This window comes from Natrix helvetica (assembly GCF_964273705.1).
Source record: "Natrix helvetica genome assembly, chromosome: W".
Classification (NCBI taxonomy): Eukaryota; Metazoa; Chordata; class Lepidosauria; order Squamata; family Natricidae; genus Natrix; species Natrix helvetica.
Genome location: NC_138555.1, coordinates 52,101,862 through 52,128,369, shown reverse-complemented (window position 1 = coordinate 52,128,369; position 26,508 = coordinate 52,101,862). Strand labels below are relative to the sequence as shown.

General features: G+C 45.1%; 1 protein-coding gene across 1 annotated transcript in view; it reads left to right on the top strand.

Annotated features, from left to right (window-relative positions):
* LOC309400288 (KAT8 regulatory NSL complex subunit 1-like) overlaps nucleotides 1-26,508 on the top strand; it is a 529,998-nt gene that overhangs the window by 303,060 nt on the left and 200,430 nt on the right. Inside the window, exon 3 of the mRNA XM_081968699.1 lies at nucleotides 1,134-1,275. Coding sequence (XP_081824825.1) covers nucleotides 1,134-1,275 — 142 coding nt within the window. The remainder of the gene's footprint in view (nucleotides 1-1,133; nucleotides 1,276-26,508) is intronic.

Here is a 26,508-nt window from a genome sequence, read left to right as displayed (position 1 = left end):
CGCCCCCGTACATGCGTGGCAGAGACCCGAAGACCACCTGGTCTGCGGGAGGCACACATGCATGTGTGTTGGAGCTGGGCTGTGCTTATGGGTGGCGTGCCTGCAGAGAGGGCTCTGCATGCCACCTGTGGCACACGTGCCATAGGTTCGCCATCACGGACCTACAGTATATAAAATCTGCCATTAAACTGTAATATTAACAGAAGATGTTGCTTGTTTTCTATCCAGATCAGGCACTTATTTAAGGCCACATAATTGTAATCCAGTCCAAGCCAGGCCTCCTGCAGCACTCTCCTGGCCAAAAACAGGCCATGCCCCCCCCCCCCCCCGCGGCCCATTTTGGCCAGCCCCACAGGCCAGATCTAAGCATCCCACAGGCCGGATGCGGCCCACAGGCCTTGAGTTTGACACCCTTGGTCTAGAAGATAAATTGTTTTAAAGAATGCTAAACGCACACAAGGACAATATGACAACATTTCTATTGGGAATGTTATCAAAACAACTACTGGTAGTCCTTAACTTACAACAGTCCATTTATTGGCCATTCAAAGTTACAACAGCACTGAAAAAAATGGACTCATGACTGGTTTTCAAACTTAAAACTGTTGCAGCATCCCCATGGTCACGTGATCAAAATTCACATGCTTGGCAACTGACGCATATGTATGAAGGTTGCAGTGTCCCGTGGTCATGTGACCACATTTTGTGACCTTCTAACGAGCAGTCACTGGGGAAGCCAGATTTACTTAACAACTGTGTTACTAACTTAACAACTGCAGTGGTTCGTTTAAGAATTGTGGCAAAAAAGGTCGTAAAATGGGGCAAAATTCACTTAACAAATGTCTCACTTAGCAAATGAATTCAATTACTTGCAAAGTTTAGAGATCTGTGAAAAGATTAGGCAAATGCATCAGGAGTGCTTTAGTCAGTATGATCAAGCAGAAATCTAGATGCTCTTCTCTATTGGAGTCTTTGCAAAAAAAAATTAATTCAACTACGTAGAATCAAGTATTTATTATACCCACTCTTTTTATGCTACTAAAATGGTAAAGTAGTCAGGACACAGGTGCTTCTTCAATTGGGGCTGCATGTGTTCAGTCATCTAAACAGAATGCTCATTTCTCTCTTTCCAGGAGGCGAAGGTCAGAATGGCAGTGGGCAGCAGACAGAGCTGCTATTGTCAGTCGCTGGAACTGGCTTCAAGCTCATGTGTCAGATTTAGAGTACCGAATCCGGCAGCAAACATATATATACAAGCAAATTCGAGCCACCAAGGTAAGAAAGCAAAAGTTACTTCTTTGGAACTTTACCCATTATTACAGTACTGCAAATATAATCTGCAAAAATGGTGCAAAATGTAAGTTTTGTATTGCATAGATGGGGGATGGGGGTCAGGAAGCAGAATTTTATGGTTTCATCTGTCTTAACATTTTTGTTACCAAGTGTAACTAGATGAATGTCACTAGAAGTATATTTTAGCAGAAGTTGCAGAGCAACTTGGTGGGTTTATTTTTATTAGGACCTCTAGTTTTCCAGGCTTCAAATTCTCCAGAATTATGTGGCACACAAAGGGAGAGAAGTAAAACCAGCAGGTCAGATCAGTACCAACCTTGCTGGCATTTAGTAAAGCTACTTGGACCTGACTATTTTGGAAAGCCTTTGGGGACTGATAGAATGGTGAATTCCCACCAATAGGTGATTTGTTCTTACAGTAGAAAGTGTTGTTCCTAGTATAATGATGAATGTGAAGGTTACTACTATTACTCTTTTATAATTTTTTATTGTTTTAATTTTTTGTTAACATATTGGAAAATATACTTTTTAGCATCACCTGTGATTGAAGTGACATGTAAATCTTAGAAGATAATAAATATCCCCAAATTAGGCCAACTATGATTTTTCTACTACCAGGAAAAAACGTAATTTGAGAGGTCTGCTCATTTCAAATACTAGATATGGATTTGGCTTCAGTTTACACTTTGCCAGGTAGGTACACCAGTCCTGAATCACTGGCAAGAGAGAAGGAAATCAGAGTTACAGCTGGCATATAAGTATATACAGTATGTAGAAATGCAGAGGTCAGTCTTTTCTTCTTTGTCTTATGTGCTAGGTAAAAATTGAAACACAAAGTATCTACAAATGTCTAATTCATTCAGTCACATTGTCTCTCTATCTTGTTTCCTGCTTGATGAAGAGCTCTGCAGAAGTCTGAAGGTGGCACATACTCTGTGGCAAATTAATTGTTTTTAAAAATGTACTATGCATTTGTTGATACTGGATTTTTCCCTTCTCGTGGATCATGATATATTTTGTTTGTATGTATGGTGTGTAAGCAATTGATTTCCCTCTTTTATTTTAAATAAATGATTTGGTGGTTGTCACTGAGACAGGCGTGTTCACGTTATATAAACTGCAGCCCCAAACCATCCTTCAGCCAATTGACATGGCTTGAAAAACTTCCACATCAAAGGTATGAGCAAAATCTTAGAACTGGGAAATAAAATTAAGTAATAACCCATGTACACACATCTCTATTTCCTTCCTGTCTTGCCCTCCAAATGTTTAATCATTTGAAAATGTGAATCAGAAAGGAATGAAACAGAAATTGGAGAGTTGATTAAGGTGTACCTGTTACATTTATATAGTGGAGCACAGTTGTAATTTCTTTTTCTCAGAGATGCTTGCATGCTTTTGTGTGAATAGTTTATTCATTTCCCATCCATTGCTTTTTTTTGAGTCATTTCATTGTTGTTGTTAGTTGTGAAGTTGTGTCCGACCCATTGTGACCCCATGGACAACCTTCCTCCAGGCCTTCCTGTCCTCTATCATCCTCTGGAGTCCATTTAAGCTCACACCTACTGCTTCGGTGACTCCATCCAGCCACCTGATTCTGTGTTGTCCCCTTCTTCTTTTGCCCTCAATCTTTCCCAGCATTAGGCTCTTCTCCAGTGAGTCCTTCCTTCTCATTAGGTGGCCAAAGTATTTTGAGTTTCATCTTCAGGATCTGGCCTTCTAAAGAGCAGTCAGGGGTGATCTCCTCTAGGACTGACCGGTTTGATCTCCTTGCAGTCCAAGGGACTTCAGGAGTCTTCTCCAGCACCATTGTTCAAAGGGCTCATTTCTTTGGCGCTCAGCCTTTCTTATCGTCCTAGTTTCAGAGCCATACATTGCAACTGGGAAAACCATCGCCTTGACTATATGCACTTTCGTTGGCAGGGTGATGTCTCTGCTTGTTAGTATGCTGTCTAGATTTGTCATAGCTTTCCTTCCCGGGAGCAAGCATCTTTTAATTTCTTGGCTGCAGTCCCCATCCGTGGTGATCTTGGAACCCAGGAAAGTAAAATCTGTCACTACCTGCATTTCTTCCCCAGCTATTTGCCAGGAATTGAGAGGGCCGGATGCCATGATCTTAGTTTTCTTAATGTTGAGTTTCAAGCCAACATTTGCACTCTCCTCCTTCACCCGCAAAATGAGGCTCTTTAGTTCCTCTTAACTTTCTGCCATTAGAGTGGTATCATCTGCATATCTGAGGTTGTTGATATTTCTCCCGGCAATCTTAATTCCAACCTTTGATTCATCTAGCCCTGCCTTTCTCAGGGTGTGCTCTGCATATAAGTTTAATAGGCAGGGTGACAGTATACAGCCTTGCCGGACTCCTTTTTCAATTTTGAACCAATCAGTGGTTCCATGTCCAGTTCTCACTGTTGCTTCTTCATCCGCATATAGGTTTCTCAAGAGACAAATCTGGTAGTCCCATATCTTTAAGAACTTGCCACAATTTGTTGTGATATACACAATCAAAGGCTTTAGCATAGTCAATGAAGCAGAAGTAGATGTTTTTCTGGAACTCCCTAGCTTTCTCCATGATCCAGCGTATGTTGGCAATTTGATCTCTAGTTCCTCTGCCTCTTCGAAATCCTGCCTGTACTTCTGGTAGTTCTTGATCCACATACTTCTGGAGCCTGGCTTGTGGGATTTTGAGCATGACTTTACTAGCATGTGAAATGAGTACAATGGTGCGAGAGTTTCAACATTCTTTGGCATTGCCTTTCTTTGGGATTGGAATTTATACAGATCTTTTCCAATCCTGTGGCCACTGTTGAGTTTTCCAAATTTGCTGGCAAATTGAGTGTAGCACTTTTACTGCATCGTCTTTTAAGATTTTGAATTGCTCAGCTGGAATACTGTCACCTCCACTAGCTTTGTTGTTGCTCAGATTTCCTAAGGCCCATTTGACTTCACATTCTAGGATGTCTGGCTCTAGGTCAGTGACCACCCCATCGTGGTTATCAGGGACGTTAAACTCATTCTTGTATAGTTCTTCTGTGTCATTTTGCCACCTCTTCTTAATCTCTTCTGCCTCTGTTAGGTCCCTGCTATTTTGGTCCTTTATCATGCCCATCTTTGCATGAAGCGTTCCCTTCATATCTCCAATTTTCTTGAAGAGATCTCTGGTCTTCCCTATTCTATTGTTTTCTTCTATTTCTTTGCATTGTTCATTTAAGAAGGCATTCTTATCTCTTCTAGCTATTCTCTGGAATTCTGCATTCAATTGGGTGTATCTTCCTCTTTCTCCCTTGCCTTTCGCTTCCCTTCTTTCTTCAGCTATTTGCAAAGCTTCCTCAGACAACCATTTTACATTTCTTTTTCATTGGGATGGTTTTAGTTGCTACCTCTTGTACAATGTTGCAACTCTCCATCCATAGTTCTTCAGACACTCTGTCTATCAGATCTCATTCCTTAAATCTATTTGTCACCTCTGCTGTCTGTTCATCAGGGATATGATTTAGTTCATACCTGAGTGGCCTAGTGCTTTTCCCTACTTTCTCCAATTTAAGCCTAAATTTTGCAACGAGAAGCTCATGATCTGAGCCACAGTCAGCTCCTGGTGTTGTTTTTACTGACTGTGTCACGTTCCGGCAATCACGTTGAAAAAACAAATAGACAGTTTGTTTGATGCAAAGGTTTATCTCCCTCTAGCAAATCAAGTGCTAACCGGCACTGAATGACAAATGTATAGATGCAAACAAAATTCAAGTCAGTTCTAAACCAGGTTAAACCCATCACCGTATATATTCCATTTCCACCCACATGCATTAACCCCCTCCTTCCCCTAATCATATTACACCCAATCAGCAATACACGCACAAAACTCCACAAGCAGCGTGCCCTACACCCCGCCCCCACAACAGAGAGCCGCATTAGCTAGCCACTCGAGTCACAGTAAGCAACTCCCAGGAGGCGTGCTGCGGATGACGTGGATCATGTGCCGTCACGTGCATGAGGGAAGTACACAGAACGGCGCCGAACGTTTATCCAGAATGGTGCCACTGCAGGAAGAATCGCCATGGAGCTGACCCACTCTTCACAGAGGTTGCCGTGGAGCTGTGCCACCAGTTAGAGAGAGTCGCAGACAAACAGAAGGAGAAGGAGAGGCTGGAGATTGCCGTAGAGCCACGCACCGAGAAACAGGAAAGGCAAGGGAGGGCATCAGCAGCATATCAGGAGCGGCAGTGAGGCAGAGTGGTGGCGGCAAACCCACACAGCGTCGGACAGGCTCCCCTCAAATGGCAGCCTGAGGACTGACATGCCACCCCCCTACCACTGGAGAGGACCCTGGAAGACAAAAGGCACCATTAGCGGTATCCTCCCCAGGTTTACCAGTTTAGCGGCAATGGAACTGGGTGATCAGGCGTGGGGTGAGCACCTCTGATGACCTCACCCACAAGGCATCCATAAATGGGTAGTCCTGCCATACTACTAACTACTGTAAAGTGCCATGGCGCCGACGGGAGTCTATTATCTGATCAATTTCATAATGGTGTTCCCCATCCACCTGCACGGAGTGTAGCGGGGGTGGAAGGTTACGCAACCCAGGCGTGTTCACCGGTTTGAGTAAACTGCTGTGAAGCACCGGGTGGGTGTGGGACGATTGGAAATGGTCCGATGAATTTGGGGCCAGCTTACGGCATGGAACCTTAAGACACATATACTTGGTAGATAGAAATACCTTATCTCCCACCCGAAACACCAGCTGTGGACTACGTTTCTTGTTGGCGTGTCTCTTGTACGTCTCCACTGTTACCTGTAATGCCGTTTGGACATTCTCCCACACTGGTTGCATTTAATCCAGCCATTCCTTCATGGTTCCGTGGTCAACAGGTGCTTGGGGACATTCCGGGGTGGCCATGAAGTCGAACCCATTCACTATACGGTATGGAGTATAGCCCGTACTACTATGAACTGTGTTGCTATGTGCGGATGGGGGGCCAAGGTGAGTGTGCCCACCGGGCGCTTTGGCTGGGAACCAGAAGTGAGGGCGAAGATCTGAAACAACGGTTGGGGGTGGCCTGGAACTTCAGAGGCCACTGGAGGCCCTGCTTCAGGGCTATGGATAGGCCTGAGCAGCTGCCTAGCCCAAGAACAACTGGGCCAAGAATGCCCCCCCCCCCATTAAGGAACCCACATCCATCTGCAACCACCTTGGACTGTCTCCCACTTTTCTGTCATCTCTGCCTTTCTTCACCATTTGGGGATATTTGATCATTCCCCCCCCCCCTTTTCCAAGTACTATCTGGACATTAAACCCTCCAGCTTCCCATTGAGACTCTAACCCTCCGGATATTAACTCTTCATCACCAGCACCCTTACCCTACTGGGTTCTTAACAATTTAACAATCTACTCAAGGTCAGACCTGCTCCGCCTGTGGGAGGCCCCTCTCTCGCAGGCATGGCCCTTGGCTCTCTCAATGGCCTGCCTTGATGACGGGTTTGCGAACCCCGAGAGGTGGAAGAAACGGAAGCTGAGGGGATTTTTATCTAAATGTTTTGTATTGTTTTTAGGGGGTTCCAGGGAGGGGGGTTGGGTCAACCAGGCTGGGAGGGAAGCCAGTGCCAGACGAACAGGTGAGTCCAGGAGGGAAGTGAGCGGGGTGGGGGGGAGAGGGAACAAGTTGTTCCAGCAGAGGGTTGTTTTATTACAACGGTCGCGGGGAGGGGTGGATGCGAGGACAAGAGAAGATCACAAGGTCGGTTGGGAGACCGTGGCTGCTGGCTACGCCCGGTCGTTTGTACCAACCCTAGGTGGTCAGGAACTACAGAGCCAGGGCCTGCGGCTGATGCATTGCAATGCAAGGTCCGTGACCAACAAGGCCCCCCTCATTAGTGAGTTGATCTCTGAGGGGGAGCTGGACCTTGCAGGGATAACGGAGACCTGGTTGGGCCACGAGGGTGGTTTACCCCTCGTGGAAATGTGCCCACCGGGTTTCCGTGCATTCCATCAGCCTCGGGCCCTGGGTAAGGGTGGTGGGGTGGCGGTAGTTATACGGGATTGTCTAGAGCCGAGGGAGTTCACTGTCCCTCAGATACCCGGGTGTGAGTCCCTAGGTGTGAAATGGGGCCCAGGGAGGCAGTGGGGTCTGCTGATTGTATACTTGGCTCCTCGCTATACATCAGCGGCCCTGCCTGAGCTCCTCGAGCTGATCTCAGAGACGGCGGTTGAGATCCCCAAGCTTTTGGTTATGGGGGACTTCAACCTGCCGTCGACGGGAGCAGCATCTGAGGTGGCTCGGGAGTTCATGGCTTCCATGACAGCCATGGGCCTGACCCAATTAATTCAGGGCCCCACACACGAAGGTGGCCACACAGTGGACCTTGTTTTTGTATCTGAGCAGTGGACGAGTGATCTGGGAATAGGGGATTTAGTTGTTACTCCCCTGTCATGGTCAGATCACTCATGTCTCCGGCTCGACTTCCCTGGCGCTACCCTCCACCGCGAGGAGGCGGAGCCAGACTGTCCAAGCTGGTACCGCCCCAAGCACCTGATGGAACCGGATAGGTTCCAGACGGAGCTTGGGCCACTACCTGTAGCCCTGACCCGCGCTCGGTCAGAGGACCTAGTGGCCGCCTGGAATAGGGCGACGGCTGGGGCCTTGGACCGGGTTGCGCCTTTGCGACCTCTCCTACAGCAGCGACCCACCCGAGCTCCTTGGTACACCGAGGAGTTGAGGGTGATGAAGCGCCATAGGAGACGTCTAGAGAGCAGGTGGAGGTCCTCACGCTCCAAGTCTGATCGAACACAGGTAAGAGCCTATTTACGGACCTACCTTGTGGCATTGAGAGCGGCCAAACGTAGACATTGTGCCGCTCTTATTGCGTCCGCGGATAACCGCCCTGCCGCCCTGTTTAGGGTGACCCGCTCCCTCTTGTCACAGAGGACGCGGGGGGCACCCTTGCAGGGAAAAGCAGAGGAGTTTGGGGAATATCTGCAGGACAAAGTCGCTCAGATCCGGAGCGGATGGGCCCCCTCCAGTGGACCGGACGAGCCGTCAACAGTGAGTCTTGTGAGACCATTCTGGGAGGAGTTTGACTCTGTTGCCCCCGAGGATTTGGACAGGTTGCGTGGACGGCTGCGACCCACCACATGTTCAATGGACCCGTGTCCCTCCTGGTTGGTACTGGCATCCTGGGAGGTGACACGAGGCTGGCTTCTGGGCCTGGTGAACGCCTCATTGGGTGAGGGATCCTTACCAACTGCCTTGAAAGAGGCGGTGGTGAGGCCCTTACTCAAGAGGCCTTCACTTGACCCAATGGAGCTAGCTAATTATTGTCCAGTCTCCAACCTTCCCTTTCTAGCGAAGGTTGTTGAGAATGTGGTGGCACAGCAATTTCCGCGACACCTTGACGAATCCGAATATCTAGACCCTCGCCAGTCCGGCTTCCGACCCAGGCACAGCACAGAGACAGCCTTGGTCGCGTTGGTTGATGATCTCTGGAGGGCCAGAGATAGAGGTTGTTCCTCTATCCTGGTCCTATTAGACCTCTCAGCGGCTTTTGATACCATCGACCATGGTATCCTATTGCGACGGCTGGGGGGGATGGGAGTCGGAGGCACTGTTTTGCGGTGGTTCGGCTCCTACCTCTCCGACCGGACGCAATGTGTGTTGACAGGGTGGCAGAGGTCGACCCTGAGGCCACTCACTTGTGGGGTGCCGCAGGGGTCGGTCCTCTCGCCCCTCCTGTTCAACGCATATGTGAAGCCACTGGGGGAGATCATCCGTGGTTTTGGGGTTGAATATCATCTGTACGCTGATGATACTCAGCTGTACATCTCAACCCCAAACCACCCCAACGAGGCTGTCGAAGTGATGTCCCGATGTTTGGAAGCCGTCGGGGTCTGGATGGGGGACAACAGACTCAAACTCAACCCCTCCAAGACTGAGTGGCTGTGGCTACCGGCACCTCGGTTCAGCCAGCTGACTCCATCGCTGGCCATAGGGGGCGAACAATTGCCCCCTGTGGAACGGGCGCGCAATTTGGGCGTCCTCCTAGATGCCCGGCTGTCAATGGATGACCATGTGGCAGCCGTGGCAAGGGGGGCGTTCCACCAGGTTCGCCTGGTGCGCCAATTGCGCCCCCTTCTGGACCGGGATGCCTTACGCACGGTCACTCATGCACTGGTGACGTCTCGCCTCGACTACTGCAATGCTCTCTACATGGGGCTTCCCTTGGGACGCGCCCAAAGACTGCAGCTAGTCCAGAATGCAGCCGCGCGGGCTGTCATGGGGAGTACTAGGTACTCCCACGTAACACCACTCTTGCGCGAGCTGCACTGGCTGCCTGTGGTTTTTCGGGTGCGTTTCAAGGTTTTGATCACCATCTTTCAAGCGCTCCATGGCACAGGACCTAGCTACCTGCGGGATCACATCTCTCCACACACATCCCTGCGGCCAATTCGCTCTCACAGGGAGGGACTTCTCCTAGTGCCATCCACTAGGCAATGCCAACGGGCGGCGCCAAGGAGTAGGGCCTTCTCTGTGATGGGCCCAACCCTCTGGAATGACCTCCCCCCCGACATTAGAACCACCACAGACTTCCGCTCCTTCCGACAAAAATTGAAGACACACCTGTTCCGATTGGCTGGCCTGGCATAATCATAACTGCTACCTCCTGGCAAACATATTTCTTCACTGGTTATTTTAGGGGAATTGTTTTTTAACTTTAATTTTATGGGATATTTGTTGGGGTTTTAAACTATTTACTCAGCTGTACAGTTCTTTAAACCTTTTTTATCCTCCTTCGTATCTATTTATCTATTTAATAATTTAATTGTTTAATTTTATAGTTATTTATATGATGTATTTCTGATATGGACTGTACACCACCCCGAGTCCCTTTCGGGAGAGGGGGCGGTCTATAAGCGCTCAGTAAATAAATAAATAAATAAATAAACCTCAGCAAACGGCAGTAGATCCGCCCAGTCTGTTTGCTGATATTGCACATAACAACAGAGATACTGTTCCACTGCGGCATTGGTTCTCTCTGCTGCGCCATTGGTGGCTGGATGGAACACAGAACTTAAACCCTGAGAGGATCCCACCCTCCTCAGGAAACCGCCAAAAACGGGCAGTAAATTGTACCCCACGATCCGAGATTATACGTTTGGGTACACCGTGCAACTAGTAAATATGTGCTAGAAATAACTTGGCCAACTTTCTAGCTGACGGAAGCCCTGGACAGGCGATGAAATGAGCCTGTTTCGAGAATAAAACAACTACTGTCCAAATAACAGTATTTTCCCGGCTCTCTGGCAGCTGCACAACAAAATCCATGTCTTCCCAGGGCCGAGTGGGCTTGGCTACCTGCTGTAACAAGCCAGGGGGCTTTTCCGGCCGGCTTTTCATAGTTGCACAAACATTACAACTATGTACATATTCCTCAATATCTCGCTTCATTTTGGGCCAACAAAACTGTCGGTTTGTCAAATGCAGCGTCTTTAGGAAACCAAAATGTCCCACCACCTGTGCATCATGACAACGCCATAAGACCGCTATTAGTTGTTCCATTGGAATGTTTATTTTTGAGCCCTTCCAGGCTAGCCCGTCCCTCTTAGTCAGGGTCTGCTGATTCATCTGGAACCTAGTTCTAGTGGAATTGCAGCTCTAATAGCTTGTGTGATATTGGCTGGGGGTTTTCTGTATGGGACACTGGCTGTCAAAGCTATATTCGCTGACTGGGGAACCATAGGCTGGATTGTCTCCTCTTGATCGCTATTAAACTGTGGTTTCCGTGACAATGCATCTGCCATGAAATTCCATCCACCTGGAATATATTTCAGGTGGAAATTAAATCTATGAAAGTATAGGGCCCACCGTACTTGCTTGGACGATAACTTTCGGGGAGACTGGAGACCCTCCAGATTCTTGTTGTCGGTCCTCACCTCGAAGGGGACCACAGTCTCTTCGAGCAAATGTCTCCATGTGAGCAGCGCCCATCGTACTGTGAAAGCCTCCTTTTCCCATATAGCCCATCATTGTTCTGTTTCACTCAATTTGTGGGAGGTATAGGCACATGGCTGCAGCACTTCCTTCTCATTTACTTGGAGTAAGACAGCACCCACTGCTACGTTGCTAGCATCCGCCTGCACTATAAATTTCTGGGCCGGATCAGGGTTTCTCAATATTGGCTCATGTGCAAATAATTCCTTTAATGTTTCAAAAGCTTTTTGACAAGCCATATCCCACTGTAAGGGCTGGTTTGGACAAGGCTTTCCGGCCAGGTGTTTTTTTTTTTTTCAATAAATCAGTAAGGGGTAAAGACACCTTGGTGAAAGATGGAATGAATTGGTGGTAAAAGTTGGCAAACCCCAAGAAGCTCCATAATTGTTTCCAAGTTCTTGGTGCCTGCAAATCCATTACCGCCTGTACCTTTGCCAGATCCATTTCAATTCCCGCCTGGGAGACTCTATAACCTACATAATCCAAACGGGTCTTGTGAAACTCACATTTAGTTACTTTAACATACAGATGAGCCTTTAATAATTTGGTAAGAACTTCCCGTACCAATCTAATATGCTGATCCATGGTTTTTGTGTAAATTAAAATATTGTCCAGGTACACGAGTACACCTTTGTAGAGAAGTTCATGCAGTACCTCATTTATTAACTGCATGAACACCACAAGTGCCCCCTGTAACCCAAAAGGCATCACCTGATATTGATAGCTCCCTAGGGGACAATTAAAAGCTGTCTTCCACTCATCCCCCTCTCGAATCCTGACTCAATAATAAGCCTCACTAAGATCTAACTTAGTGAAAATAACTCCCTTGGATAAACGGCCCAGCATATCTTTTATGAGTGGCAGTGGATACATATGCTCTATGCACACTCCGTTAATACCCCAAAAGTCCACACATAGACGCAGACAACCATCTTTTTTCTCCCTTAATAGAACAAGGGCGGCAATGGGGGATCTCGCTGGCTGTATAAAACCCCGTGCCAGGTTTTTGTCGATATACTGTCTCATCTCCTCTAACTCTTTAGGTGTCATAGAGTACATCCTTGGCTTGGGAAGCTTGGCCCCTGGCACGATTTCTATAGCACAGTCAGTAGAACGATGTGGAGGGAGGGCGTTGTACTCCTTTTCACTAAAAACCTCAACTAAATCGGCACATTCCTCTGGGACTCCTACCAAATATCCCACACCCTGTGTTATCTCTACCTCCAGCCACTGACCATGCCCTGTGAGCCAACTCCCCGTGCCTAGCTGTTCATGTGGCGGTGGCTCAGGACCAACTCCAATGTGTAGATGCTGACAACCCCCCCCCCCAAACCAAATAGGTGGGCCCCACTTATCCAATCACGCAAGCCTGAGTATCATGGTTTCTGTCATTCATGGTACCACGATAAACTGGATTAATTCCCAATAGTCCCTGACCTTGAGTCTTACTTCCTCTGTAATCTGGGTAACTGGAGCACCACCACTCCCAACACTGACCCATCTCCCTGATCAAACCATAGGGGACGAGACAGGTTTCCAACTTTTATCCCTAATTCCTTCATCGTATTTAGACTTATGAGGCATCGAGCACTCCCAGAATCAATTAAGGCATCATACATTCAACGCCTGTGAGCAGTGAGAATAACAGGCATCCAGAAGGGTTTTATTGGCCTACTCACCATAGGGTCATTTTCACCCTCCTCATCAGTTTCGCAACTTTCCACTTAAGGACCCACGTATGCTATTTCTCGGGAGTTGTCAACTGCCATGGTAGAATCTTCAGTAGCAGCTTGTTGAACACCCCAGTTTTCCTCATGGTTTTCTGGGCTGTACTAGATGGAGCCAGACTCGGCTGGACCGGCTTAGGCCGTGAGACTGATGTCGCTGTGTTACAGTCTGCCGCTCTGTGCCTAAGCTTCCCACACCGGAAACATAACATTGGTGGTCTGGTTGCTACTGTCTTTTCTGTTGAACCCACTGGCGACGGCAAGGATCCTGGAGAATGCCTCACTGTATGGTCGAGGAAACGGCATGGTCTGGCAACTCACTCATCTTTCAGTCTAAGGTCTCTCAGTTCCATCTCTAGTTCCATGGCGGCTTGATACCATGGCCACAAGCGGGGTAGTAGGCCCCGATACACACATGCCTGCCGGATTGACCTATCTTGGCCGGTCTTAAACTGATTTACTAAAAGTCTATCCAGCCAGCCTCTTAGCTTCCCCGATAACCGCCGGAAATCCCAGATATAAACTGCAACCGGCTGACCCTTCTGCCGTAATGCCATCAACTCTCCTTCCGCTCTTTGGACACAGGTAAGATCCTCAAAACATTCTCAGAGGGCATCCAAAAATAGACCACAATGCCGCAACTCTGGACTGTGTTCACTGTAGAGGTCCACAGCCCAATCTGCGGCCTCCTCCTCCAGGATCACCGCAGTGGCCATCACCATGGCCCACTGCGAAGTGTATAAATGGCGATACTGGTCCATTTGCTCCATTACCTGATCTAAGAAAATGGCCACCTTATCTGGGCTACAATCAAAGGAAACCCGCAAGGAGGGAGATTCCCAAGGACCCACTGTAGCCTGACCCTGGCCACTCCCAGCTGGCCAAGGATAGATGGGATGGGGACTAGCCACCGCATGTGGCAGCCAATGTCGGCTTTTGTCACCACTCAGGGGATCCCTTTGTTGTTGAGGCAGAAGACTCAATGGCAACCGTGGGCCTATCTCTCTACCACTGGCCTGTGTATAGTCCTGAGATGCACCCAACCTCAACCTCAGGCTGGCGAGATGAAAATGAGGGACAGGCTGGGGGTTGGGCCATAATGCATTCCTGCTACCTGTCTGGGCTTCCCCTCTATTCTCCTGATAACAAGGCCTGCTGTCACGGAAGCTGGCCTCACCAAACCACTCCCTTAAACAATCCATCATCTGGCTACCCAAAGAGGTGGAGTAGCTCCAATCCCCCTCCTCATCTTCCATCACCCTTCTCTCTCTCCATCGGGTGAGGTGACTGCCTTGGGGCGAAGGCAAAGGTAGCTCTGAGCTGGGTGTTAACCCTGTAGGTTTCCACCATTCATTGACTGGCACCACCGGTTGAGTGGTTGGAATAGCCCCTGTGACAGAGGCCTGGTCTACCATGGGCCTCTCCTTATGTCATACAGCTACCTCTGTTGCCTCTGCCTGTGTCGGAACAACCGAAGGAGCCTCTGCTCCAGTGGCTAGGACCACTGCTGCTGCTGCCTCCGCTCCCTCAGACATACTTCAGACCAAACAGAAACTATTCAGAATAAGGTTTTGATAGGGGAGAACTGACTTACTGTCACGTTCTGGCAATCACGTTGAAAAAACAAATAGACCGTTTGTTTGATGCAAAGGTTTATCTTCCTCTAGCAAATCAAGTGCTAACTGGCACTGAATGACAAATGTATAGATGCAAACAAAATTCAAGTCAGTTCTAAACCAGGTTAAACCCATTACCGTATATATTCAAGTCGCCCCTTTCATTTCCACCCACATGCATTAACCCCCTCCTTCCCCTAATCACATTACACCCAATCAGCAATACATGCACAAAACTCCACAAGCAGCCTGCCCTACACCCTGCCCCCACAGCAGAGAGCCTTGTTAGCTAGCCACTCGAGTCACAGTAAGCCACTCCCAGGAGGCGCACTGCGGATGACGTGGATCCCACGCCCTCACATGCATCAGGGGAGTAGGCAGAACGACGCCGAACGTCTATCCAGAATGGTGCCGCTGCAGGAAGAATCGCCATGGAGCTGCCCCACTCTTCGGAAACAGCCTGCGGAGTTTGCCGTGGAACTGCGCCGCCAGCTAGGGATAAATAATCCATAGTTAAAAACACAACCACCTGATGGCATTTCATTAGTTATTACAAAAATCATCCAATAACCTTAAGCCTTTATAATATATTCTAAATAAAGATTAGTTAACAAAATATCCTTTACTGTTTATATCCATTTTCTTCTCATCAAACCAACACATATGTGTACCTTATTGCCAGTATCGATTATTTTTTGAACATAACAATCTAAAAGTTACTAAATTACTACTTACTAATTATAAAACTTAGTTTTTTTATCAACTTTCATATATCCAATAACATTATACCTTTATAACATATTCAAAATAAGAATTAATTAACAAAATTTCTAAACTTTTTTTCCCAAATCACTGTTTTCAATTTATATCCAAATTCCTTATGTTAAACCAGTGCATGTATATATCATTAACTACATCTCTTATCATTACATTATTATTGTTGTCATTAATATTTGTTAACAAAATCATTTACGAAAATCCTTTACTGTTTATATCCACTTTCTTCTCATCAAGCCAACACATATGTGTACCTTATTGTCATTATCGATTATTTATTTAACATAACAATCTGAAAGTTACTAAATTACTACTTACTAATTATAAGATTTAGTTAATTTTTTGTTATCAACTTTCATATATCCAATAACATTACACCTTTATAACATATTCAAAATAAGAATTAATTAGCAACATTTCTAAGCCTTTTTTTCCAAGTCACTGTTTGCAATTTATATCCAAATTCCTTATATTAAACCAGTACATATATATGTCATTAACTATATCTCTTATCATTTCATTATTATTGTTATCATTAATATTTGTTAACAAAATCATTTATTACTTATATCCAACTTCCTCACCTCCAGCCAACATAAATATGTACCTTGTTACCATCATCAACTATTTATTTAACAAAGCAATCCAAAAATTACTAAATTCCTACTTACTAATCACCAAACTTAGCTACTTTTTTATTATCAACTTTCATATATCAACCTGTATCCTTCCAGAAGGCATATAGTCTTATTTCTTTTGCCATTTGTGGAGTTAATCTTCTGTTTATTTCCTTGGTAAAGTTTTTATGGACATCTCTCCGCACCTTGTTACTTGTTGCATCTCTCAGGTAATCTCGGCGCCCTCCATTTGCTACTTTAATTAATTTCTTTGATTGTCAATCATGCTTCTGATAAGATTTCTCTCCTTAAAACTATCATTTTTTCTCTTTTTTCTTCTTCTGTGCCTTGAGATTTGGGGTAGAGCTCCAATCCATCAAATTCCCCTTTCCATACTCCCATTTTTTTCGCTTTCAACCACTTTCACTCCACGAATCAAATCATTAGTTTTCTTATCTTTCTATTCATTTTTCTCTTCAATTTTGGGGGCTCCATCTCCATCATTTTTTTCTAGTATAAACTCTATCTTCTTCTCAATTCTCCCAGTTACCTCCAATAAATTTTGAATTCCATCACAAATCTTTTGGAAAGTTAAAGTTTCCTCTTCTGAAAATTGATCCATGTTTCCAAATTGTAAATTACTGCCACTCTGGCTTTCAAGACTTATATACATATACATATACATATATGTTGTGGCCCAGCAGGAGCCGTTGCAGCTGCCACCAGACTCCGAGAGTGAGGGTCCCTATGAGTCGGCTCAGGAGGATGTGGAGGACCCTGGACAGGGTTCCGACTCTGAGCAGGGATCGGAGAGTGTGGTCGGCCACCAGGAGGCGCCTGAGGCATGGAGCAGCGGTGAGAGCCAGAGGAGGGGGGCTCCTGATGCCATGCCTTGGAGCAGTGGGGAGGAGTCACGAGACAGTGAGTCAGAGATTAACAGGGAGTTCCTGGACGCCCGTGATCGCCGCGCCCATAGACGCAAGGAGCGAGGGCGCAATTATCGGCGGTAAGGGCTCTCAGCTGCTGATCAGGAGACTCCTCTTCAGGCTATAAAAGGGTTGACTGTGCAGTCAACAAAGAACTCCTGTTTTGGTCTTGAAACGTAGCTGTTAGGGTTCTAAATACCATGTATGAAATAAATCATTGTCCAAGGCAGAATCTTCCTTAAAGTTCCCATTTATTCATAACAGGCATGTTAGCACGGCTATGGAATTCCAACTCTGATTTGCATCCTGGAATTCCACACAGTTGAAAGTTCATGATCTATCCCCACACCCACAAATCCATCACATGTTCCAATCATCATCTTCCACGCTGGCATCTACACCCCTCTGGTTCCGGTCAGGTGTCGAGGTGCGGAGACAAAAGATGACCTTGGCTTCTATAAAAGAATGTCAACAATACATTCTACAATCCTACTCCTTTCTATTCCCCCCTCCCAACTACTACACTATTGAAACAGCATAGAAAATTTTAAGAAAGTGTGGCAGGCCAAAGATCCTAAGAAGAACATAACTACAGGCCTGACAGTAGCAGGCTGGTTAGCTGCTTTCGTGTCTTGTATTTGTGAGCTTTGTCGTGGTGGTTTACTGCCACGGAACTTTCTGTCTGTCTGTAAAATAAACCCTGTTCATTTGTATTGTTCCGGAGCGTGTTCTGTGTGGGCGAAGGAGGAAGGGGGATCAGAACACATATACATATACATATATATTTTAGCTTAAACACAAAATCATTTGTAATCTTCACAAGAAAGATGTTCCGTTTCTTTCCCCTCTCCCAGTGCCGATAAGGCTCTCAAAGGACAGCTGTGTAAACACTTTGTGCCCTTGGCTCTTATCACTTTTAATTAGGGAACTTTGAAGTACAAAGACAGTGAAATCAAAGGAGAAACAGGAACGAATGTGTGGTTTCAGAAACTCTAGCCTCTAGCTTCCGAGCGGCAGTATTGCTTCCTTTCACTCTCTGATGTTGTCTCAGGTTTAGGGAAAACAAAGTTCTTAAATGGAGTTTAATAGCAAAAAATAGAAGATTTTTGTTAGAGTAGAGAAGGAGATTTTAATCCTTAAGTTAAAAAATAAAGCAAGAAAAAGTTGAAGAAGAAAAACCAGTCTGTTCACTTTAAGAAGAGGAGAGAGAAAAAAAAGTTGCGAGCACTTCAATCCACAAAGTGTAATTACAAAAGGGGGAAAAAAGCATACTAACCAAAACAATCCAATGGAGATCAATTCCGCCGCTTACTTCTTCTGCTTAAGGATTTAATGTAGCATTAAAAAAGAAGTTTTGGGGGGCAGTCTTTTTCAAAACAGAAAGGATTCCTCACCAGATGGACACACTTTCTCTTTCCGTTTCCTTCCGTTCCAGAGCCGTCCCAACTTCATCAGCCTAGGCTGCCTTTTGTCGTCAGCTTGAAGGCCTTCTCTTGGATCGATCAGGGACTTTGCGGGGTCCCTGAGATCAGCAAGACGTAGTCTTACTGTTCACCATCTCTTCAGGACGGTTTAGGTCCGATTGGACCCCCAGCGGCAAAATATCGGTGGCAGTCTCAGAGCATCGAGACCGCACGTCCGTACCGTTGCGACATTGGCTCCTCCTCCCTAGAAAGTAGTGTTCTGATGCTGCCAGGAGTTATAATAGTATTTTTTTTCTGGTTTTGCTGTTGTTGGTGATGCTAACTGCCAGGAGTTCTTACTGATTGTGGCACTAAATTAGGATGAATCAGGAAATATTTTTGATACTGAAAGAAAAGTCTAAGTCTGGGAATAAGGATGCATATGGGCAGAAACAAATATAGGTAGTCCTTGACTTACAACTAGTCACTTAGCAACCATTCAAAGTTACAATGGACCCACCTCCATAGGTACTTGCAACCCTGTTTCAAAGTTCCAAAGTCTGCATCCCCTGGTCACGTGACTGCATTTTGGGTGCTTGGCAACCAGCCCACATTTATGGCTGTTTGCAGTACCCCATGGCCACATGACTGCGATTTACGATGGTTTTCCTGGAAACCAGTTTTTATACAGTAGGTAGTCCTCAAATTACAACAACTGGGAGCAGAATGTCTGTTGCTAAGCAAGGCAGTTGTTAAGTGAATTGCGCCCAATTTTACAGCTCTTTTTGCCATGGTTTTTAAGTGAATCACTGAAGTTATTAAGTGACTCACATGGTCCTTACATGAATCGAGCTTCCCCCATTGCCTTTGCTTTTGAGAAGCTGTCTGGGAAGGCCGCAAAAGGTGATCACTTGACCCCAGGACACACTGCAACCATCATAAATACATGCTAGTTGCCAAGCACCCAAATTTTGATCACATGTCCATGGGGATGCTGCAATGGTCATAAGTGCAAGGACTGGTTGTAAGTCACTTTTTTCAGTGCCGTTGTAACTTTGAATGGTCACTAAACAGATTGTCCCAGGGCAGTTTCATGTCATTTACACCTTTACATACTGCTTCAAATATGTCTTTTCCTGTGGTAGTGTCATGCATTGATTGCATAGTCAAAAGTTCTGTCACACATAAACTTGCATCCACTCCATGGATGAAGATTGTCAGCTGTGCCATGTCACTGATATCAGTACTCTCATCCACAGCAAAGGAATAGACAATGATTTTTTTCCCTTTTGCAATCAGCTGTCCATGTAAATTAGTAGCAAGCTCACATATCCGATCAGCAACAGTATTTCTGCTTAGGTTTACATTTATAAATGCTTACTTTTTGTTTGGACACAAGTCTTCACACACTCTAACCATGTAGCGCTTCAAAAACTCCCCCTTTGTACATGGCCAGGCTGATTTAGCTACCTCTTCTGCCACTGTAAAACTAGCTGCCACAGCAGCTTTACTTTGTGACTTTGCTTTTGTGAACATGTGCTTCTGTGACATCAGACTCTTTTTCAACTCTTCCACCTTCTGTAGCTTCTGGTGTATGTCCACGTTTTTGTACTTGTCCTGATGTTTTGTCTCATAGTGCCGTCTCAGATTATATTCTTTAAGTACAGCCACAGTAGCTCCGCAAACAAGGTACACAGCCTTATCGTCAATGTCAACAAACAGGTACTCTGCCTCCCGCCTGTTTTGAAATCTTCTGTTTTCAAAGTCCACTTCCCATTTGGCCATTTTGAGGGGTTTAAATATCAGCACACAGGTATTCACAGCATATGTACTGTATATATGGAGTATGAGACTGCACAGAAAGCTCAAAGTCCCAGGTGCTGCTTGAGGCGAGCAGTTGTGAGTGCTCTACATATCCACTCTGGAGGCTCAATAGGATGCTGTGAGTCCGGATGTTTTGAGCAGGTTTAGCAACATCACAGCATCTATGGAGAAAAAGCAAGTGACTGCAGCCCTCTTTGATACAATTGAAATTATCTATTTTATACAGTAGAGCTCCTAGATGGAGGAAAAAATCAGCAATCCACCATCACTCTGAAGCTGGTCTAGCAGCCACAAGGGCTACTCAGCTTCTCTAGTTAAACAATCTCCATTTTTGATCAGATTCTGATATTTTCAGTGCTGCCTTTCAGTGTCTCTGATTGTAGGGGAAAAAACACAAGACACAATCCAGCTTTCCCAAATAGGAAAGGCACCACAGTCTCCATCTTTTCCCAACAACTCTTCAACATCCAAGAAGCCGAAAAATAGAGTTCAAAATGCATGAAATATCCATCCAAAAATTAGCTTTCACAGGCAATGCTGGTTAGATGCCTCAGGGCCTCTTTGTGGGTCTATCCTTTGGGGTGGGGAAGAGACCCAAAGCACCCCTCCATCGACTTTCAGGCATTTTCCACAAAGCCTTGGAGCATGGTGTGCTTTGGGGGCCCAGGGGGCAAGGGGATGGGGGCTCATGGGAGAGGATGCCCATCAGGTGTTGGGTGGTCATGTGTCTGAGATGAGATGGCTTGTTAGACCCAATCCAGAGAGACAGATAGAGCTGATCATTTCTTGAGCAGCTTTTCTCAAGCTTGGCCACTTTAAGCTATGTGGACTTCAACTCCCAGAATTCTCCCACCTATGCTGGCTGGGGGATTCTGGGAGTTGAAATTGACACAGCTTAAAGTTGCCAGGGTTGGAAAAGGCCAAAGTTACAAAATGAATAGGGAGGGGCTCTGTGTGTGAATCAATTTATCACCACACTACTGCAAGCCCGGGGGGGGGGGGGCGAAGGAGCACACCCAAAAGGCTAGACAGCTTTTTCCTCAGGCTGAAGCCACCGTGGGAAAGGGGGAGAGAAATGAGCATCCCCAAAATGCTGGAGAGCTTCGATTAATGAGCATACGACAACCTGGAGTCAACAACCACTTGGGACTCGGGAGGCCACCCCAAACAGGCATGCTCTGGCATTACTGCGGTGTGGGTGCCCTTGAGCAGCAGCGGGCTTGGGTGAGCACCAGCTGCGGGGAGAGAATCTCGGGGGAAGCGCGTCCCTCGGAGGAAGCAGGGAGAAAAAGAAAAGAGGCGGGAAGGGCAAGCGTGCGGTTTCTTCTCCTGCGGCAGCCCTGTAGCTGAGGGACGAGGAGTGCAGCGCTGCTCCTCAAATGGCGCATTCGCTTTCCCTCCTCAGCTGGAATAGATCATTCAGACTCAGACATGGGGGGGGGGGGGATGGTGGTGGTGGAAACACTGCCATTGATGGAGGAGATGGCACTGTCGCCTACCTGGCTGATTGTATTGCTTCCCTAAAACAACGGCACTACCACCAACACCCCTCCTCCTCCTTCCTGACCTTGCGACTTGCCAAGAATTCAATCTGGAGGTTTGGCTTGCGGTGGAAATGTCCAAGCTACAAATTAGCCGTTCGTGTGGACATGAGGCGAGGAGTGGCTGGGATGGGAGGGGCAGGGCCAGGCATGATGAGTTTCAGCTGGCTCACCAAACTGCACAAAAAAAATTAGTTACCAGTTCTCCTGAACTGGTGTGAGCTGGCTCAATCCCACCATTGACTCTGCTGCTCAGGGCTCTGGAGTGAAAGTACAAAGTGGAAGGCCTTGAGCCTTCCACTTTGTACTTTCACTCCAGAGCCCTGGGCAGCAGTGGGCAAGCACCCAGTTCAGCCCTCGAGCATCAGGATCCCACAGCCCAGCCCAGCTCTGCTTCCCCAAGGGGGCGTTTGTTTACCTCAAGACTGCTGCTGGTGCCACCACGGGGCGAGGCTGGGTGAAGAGACGACGCTGGACCAGGCCGGACAGCAAAACCATGAGGGTAAGCACTGAGGCAAGGGACCTGGTGAAGAGGCTGTGCATGCACAGGCTAGGCAAAGAGGCTGGGCAGGGCTGAACAAGTTTGCCTCACAACAGCTGCAGCTTGTTGACCTCGCCACGCACAGCCCCTTCATTTCTTCGCTGGGCCTCTTGTTTCAGTGCCCAGCCTCGCACGATGCTTCATTTTTCGCATGTGCACCTGCCGGGATGAGGTAGGCCAGGCTGAAACCACATAGGCCTGATGCTTTGTTTTCGTGCACGCATGTGTGCCCACTGGGAAAGGGTGGGCTGGGCCAGGCTCAAGCCAAGCCCTTTAATTTTCCAGGACAGCCCCGTGGCTCGGCTCAAACCACATCGCAGGCTGGAGTCAGCCCGCAGGCCTTGAGTTTGACACCCCTGCTATAGGAAGACTGGGCTGGTTGCTTTTAGCTACTCCAATTGATTTAGAATATATTTTAAATGTTACTTTGACTTTTGGAACTTTTAAAGAGAGGATTTTGGACATTTCAGAAACTTAGAAGCAAAAGTAAAGAAATAGAGCAAGGGCGACACCTACTGGTGGGGAATGACATCATGAAAGTGGAAGGAATTTGGTGTTTTGTCTGTTACAGATAAACTTGTGTTTGGTACAAAGTAACACCTTCAAATTGTTTATACTTTACATTTGGAAAGACACAGTGAAAACATTGAAACTCTTTGAACATTGAAATTCTCTGAACCTTTGTGGCTTATAAATACGCTTGGCAGTGTGAAACAGTGTGGATTTGTTTTCAGACCAAGTGGATGATGTTTTTTTTTTATCTGCCAAGCATTGTGGTTTACAAAATATTGGGGATTTGGTGGGCTCTTGTGGATTACAAATATTATTTGCTAAAAGAAGAAGAAACAACAGCTGTTTTTAAAGAAACTTTCTGGACTAACACATAGACTTACGTTGTGGATTACAATAGTAAAGCTGGCTGGCAATTGGGTGGGACTTTTTGGTTAATTGCTCTTGGTAATATTTTAAAAGGTGGGGAGAGAAGTTGGCTGGGGATTTTGGATTATTGTTGTTTAACTTTTTTAAATTCATCAATATGGCTTAAAATGACAAGTACTTCAAACTTAACTAAAATAGGGGAAAAAACTTCATCTGCACCATCAGCAGCAGCATCCAGTCCATCAAGCCAAAGATCAATAGAAAGTCTGTTACAGCAAGAAAAAATGAATACAATTAAAAAAGAAATGCAAATTGAGTGCTGACCGAAGTCCTGGAACGGATTACGGTCGTGACTGGAAGTTCCACTGTAATGTAAACTTTAGATGGTTGACACCTGAGGGAATATTAGTCACCTGGAACGAGATATAGATTGGACTCCCTAGATAAAGCATATACATTTTATGATCACCACTTCACTACAAATGAGGAAGAAGGAAGAAGAGAGGAAGTAGAAGGTAAAAGGCAAGAAGAATCAACAAGAGAAAATACACAAGAAGAAAGTGAAGATGAGAAAAAAGACCGAGCAAAATGAGAAAGAGCAAGAGCAAATGAACAGAGAAATAAGATCAACTAGAATGAAAAGACCCATTTATAAGTGAAATGATGGAAGAAGAACTAAAGTTATTGTCAATTAACATGAATGGACTGAATTCTCCTAGGAAAAGGAAAAGAACTTTTACAAAACTACAAAAAATAAAATGAGATTTAATCTGTCTACAAGAGGTTCACATAAAAAAAACAACATAGTTAATTGTTGGAATACCCCAAAATTGGGAAACAATATTCTTCATTAGCACAACAAAAGAAAAGAGGGGTGGTTTTATATGTTAAGGAAAAAATAAATTGCAGACAAATTTACATGGATGAAGAAGGGAGAATATTAATGGTGGAGGTAACAATAAACCACAAACAGATACTCTTGATAGCAATATATGCACCAAATAATAAACAAGAATTGTACGAAAAACTTCATAAGAAAATTATAGAAATGGATTATGAAAATATTTGTGTGGTAGGAAATTTTAATGCAATTGTAGATACAAAGCTTGATTATAGAAGTAGCAAAATAGGCAAAAAGACAAGAAAAACTCTCCCAAGGACTTTCTTTAAATTGGCAGAAGTATGTATTCAAGATATATGGAGAGAAATAAACTCAAAGAAAAATCAATATACATTTTATTCAAATGAACACCAATCATGGTCAAGAATATATGATATGGATGTTGCTGGAATTAAGAGCAAATGTACAAGAGATAGAAATAAAATCGAATATATGGATGGACCATATTCCAGTAAAAGTTAAGTGGAAAGGACAAAAGAAAAAATAGAGATGGACGTTGAATCAATCCATATTAAAGGATAAAGAATTCATACAAACAATGGAAAAAGAGATATATTTCTTTTTTAAAGACAATGGAAAAGAAGATATGAGAAAGATACTAAAATATATGGTTTCTATAAAGAACCAACAGAACTAGATCAGATACTAATAGGGACAGATGAAAAACTAATTTAAAAAATCTATAGCTATCTACTGAGCATTAAAACAGAAGAGCAAGTAAAAGAAACAATGATAGTATGGGCTAAACATTTTGGTTACACTTTAGAGTTAGATAAATGGCAGAAATTGTGGGATAGGAACTATAAACTGACAATGTCAACTGCATATACAGTAAGGAAAATTTATATAAAATGTTTTACAGATGGCACTTTCCACCAGCAAGACTGGCAAAGATGTTTTAAGAACATGTTCACTAAATGTTGGAAATGTAATCAGATACCTGGTTCATATTATCATATGTGGTGGACATGCCCAAAGGCAAAAAAATATTGGACAAAAATACATACACGGTTAGAAAAAATGGTAAAACAGAGAGAGGGGTGGAGCTTCCCATGATACCAGTCACAAAGAACAGAGCTCTCTATTCCTGTGCTGGCTTCTCCCTGCTAATGGGCTCTGAAAGGAGCCAAAGCTGCCTTGTGGGGGAGGCAAAGCTAAGGAGGGGCGCCCTTTGAGGTTGCCGGAGAGAATGCAACTCTCCTGTCAAAACCCAGGGCTTTTTCACCCCTCTATGCCACGATGGGAAGAAGAGGCAGCCTAACATGGCTGCCACAAAGCTGGGATAGCAGATGACCATCTAAGCAGAGTGCAGGAGTGGGCCTTGGTGAATAATGTATGAACTGGGTGAGAATTATTATTTTTATTCAAATTTTAACCCCAAAGAAACACGAAGGAACTATTGATTTAGAGCTATCTGTTAAACGGCGAACAAACACTTTGGAAAGTGATTAAGTGATTAGCAACCGGAAGGAGGAGGTTTAAAGAGAGAAGAAACAATTTATTCTTTAAAAATACAGGCATTTGAAAATGCTGCAACTATGGATTTAAAAAATTAACACTGCTTTTTCACTCGAATTTGAAAATGCTGGAATTATTTACTTACAAAACCTATTCTGCTTTTATAACTGTTTTATAATCAAAATGATGATCGATTAGTAAACTGAAATTTAAGTTGAGAGTGCCACCTGCTGACGAAAGGAAAAATTACAAATTTGGAAATAACCTATATGAAAGACAGTGTAACTATCCATTGGATTACCTTTAATTACCCTATGACTTCTGGAGACCTAAATATGAAAATGAGGAAGCTATTTAACTAAAGAGACATTTGAATGTTATACTAGAAGATTGAATCTGTAAAGGGGATGCAAAGAGGCTTTTGATAACCTCTGGGACTATCTATATGGAACTGATTGTTTACTTATGGGACTTAAAGAATTGGGGCTAGTGCACTCCTTGAAGGGTAACTGAAGGACTGAATAAATAGCTCTTGGACTGTTGGACAAAAGTTGAAATAAAATAAGATACTTAATAATGAAGAAATGAGTGGAATTTCAATGGAGATGGAGTTACTTTTTCAAAATACAAAAGATATCATGGAGAAAGGATTTAAGGTCCCTTCGGGGAGAGGGGGCGGTCTAGAAATCTAATAAATTATTATCATTATTAAGGAGATTATGAAAAAAATGGAAAATACCATATGAAGGATGATGAGCAAAGACCAAGACGCCCAGGAAAGGGAGGAGTCAACAGAAGAAATGAAGGAGGAAGAGGACAAAGAGGAGACAACAATGAAAATAATAGTGATTGATGAATTAAACCAGGGGGGAAATATATTAAGAGTTGGAAGATTTGGTAGACAGATGTCCTCGAAGAGGCAGTCCTGTAAGTAACCTGGCCCTGTGCAATGTAGGGCTTTACAGATGATAACCAGCACCTTCAATTGCACCCAGAAGGAAAGTGGTATCCAGTGCAACTCA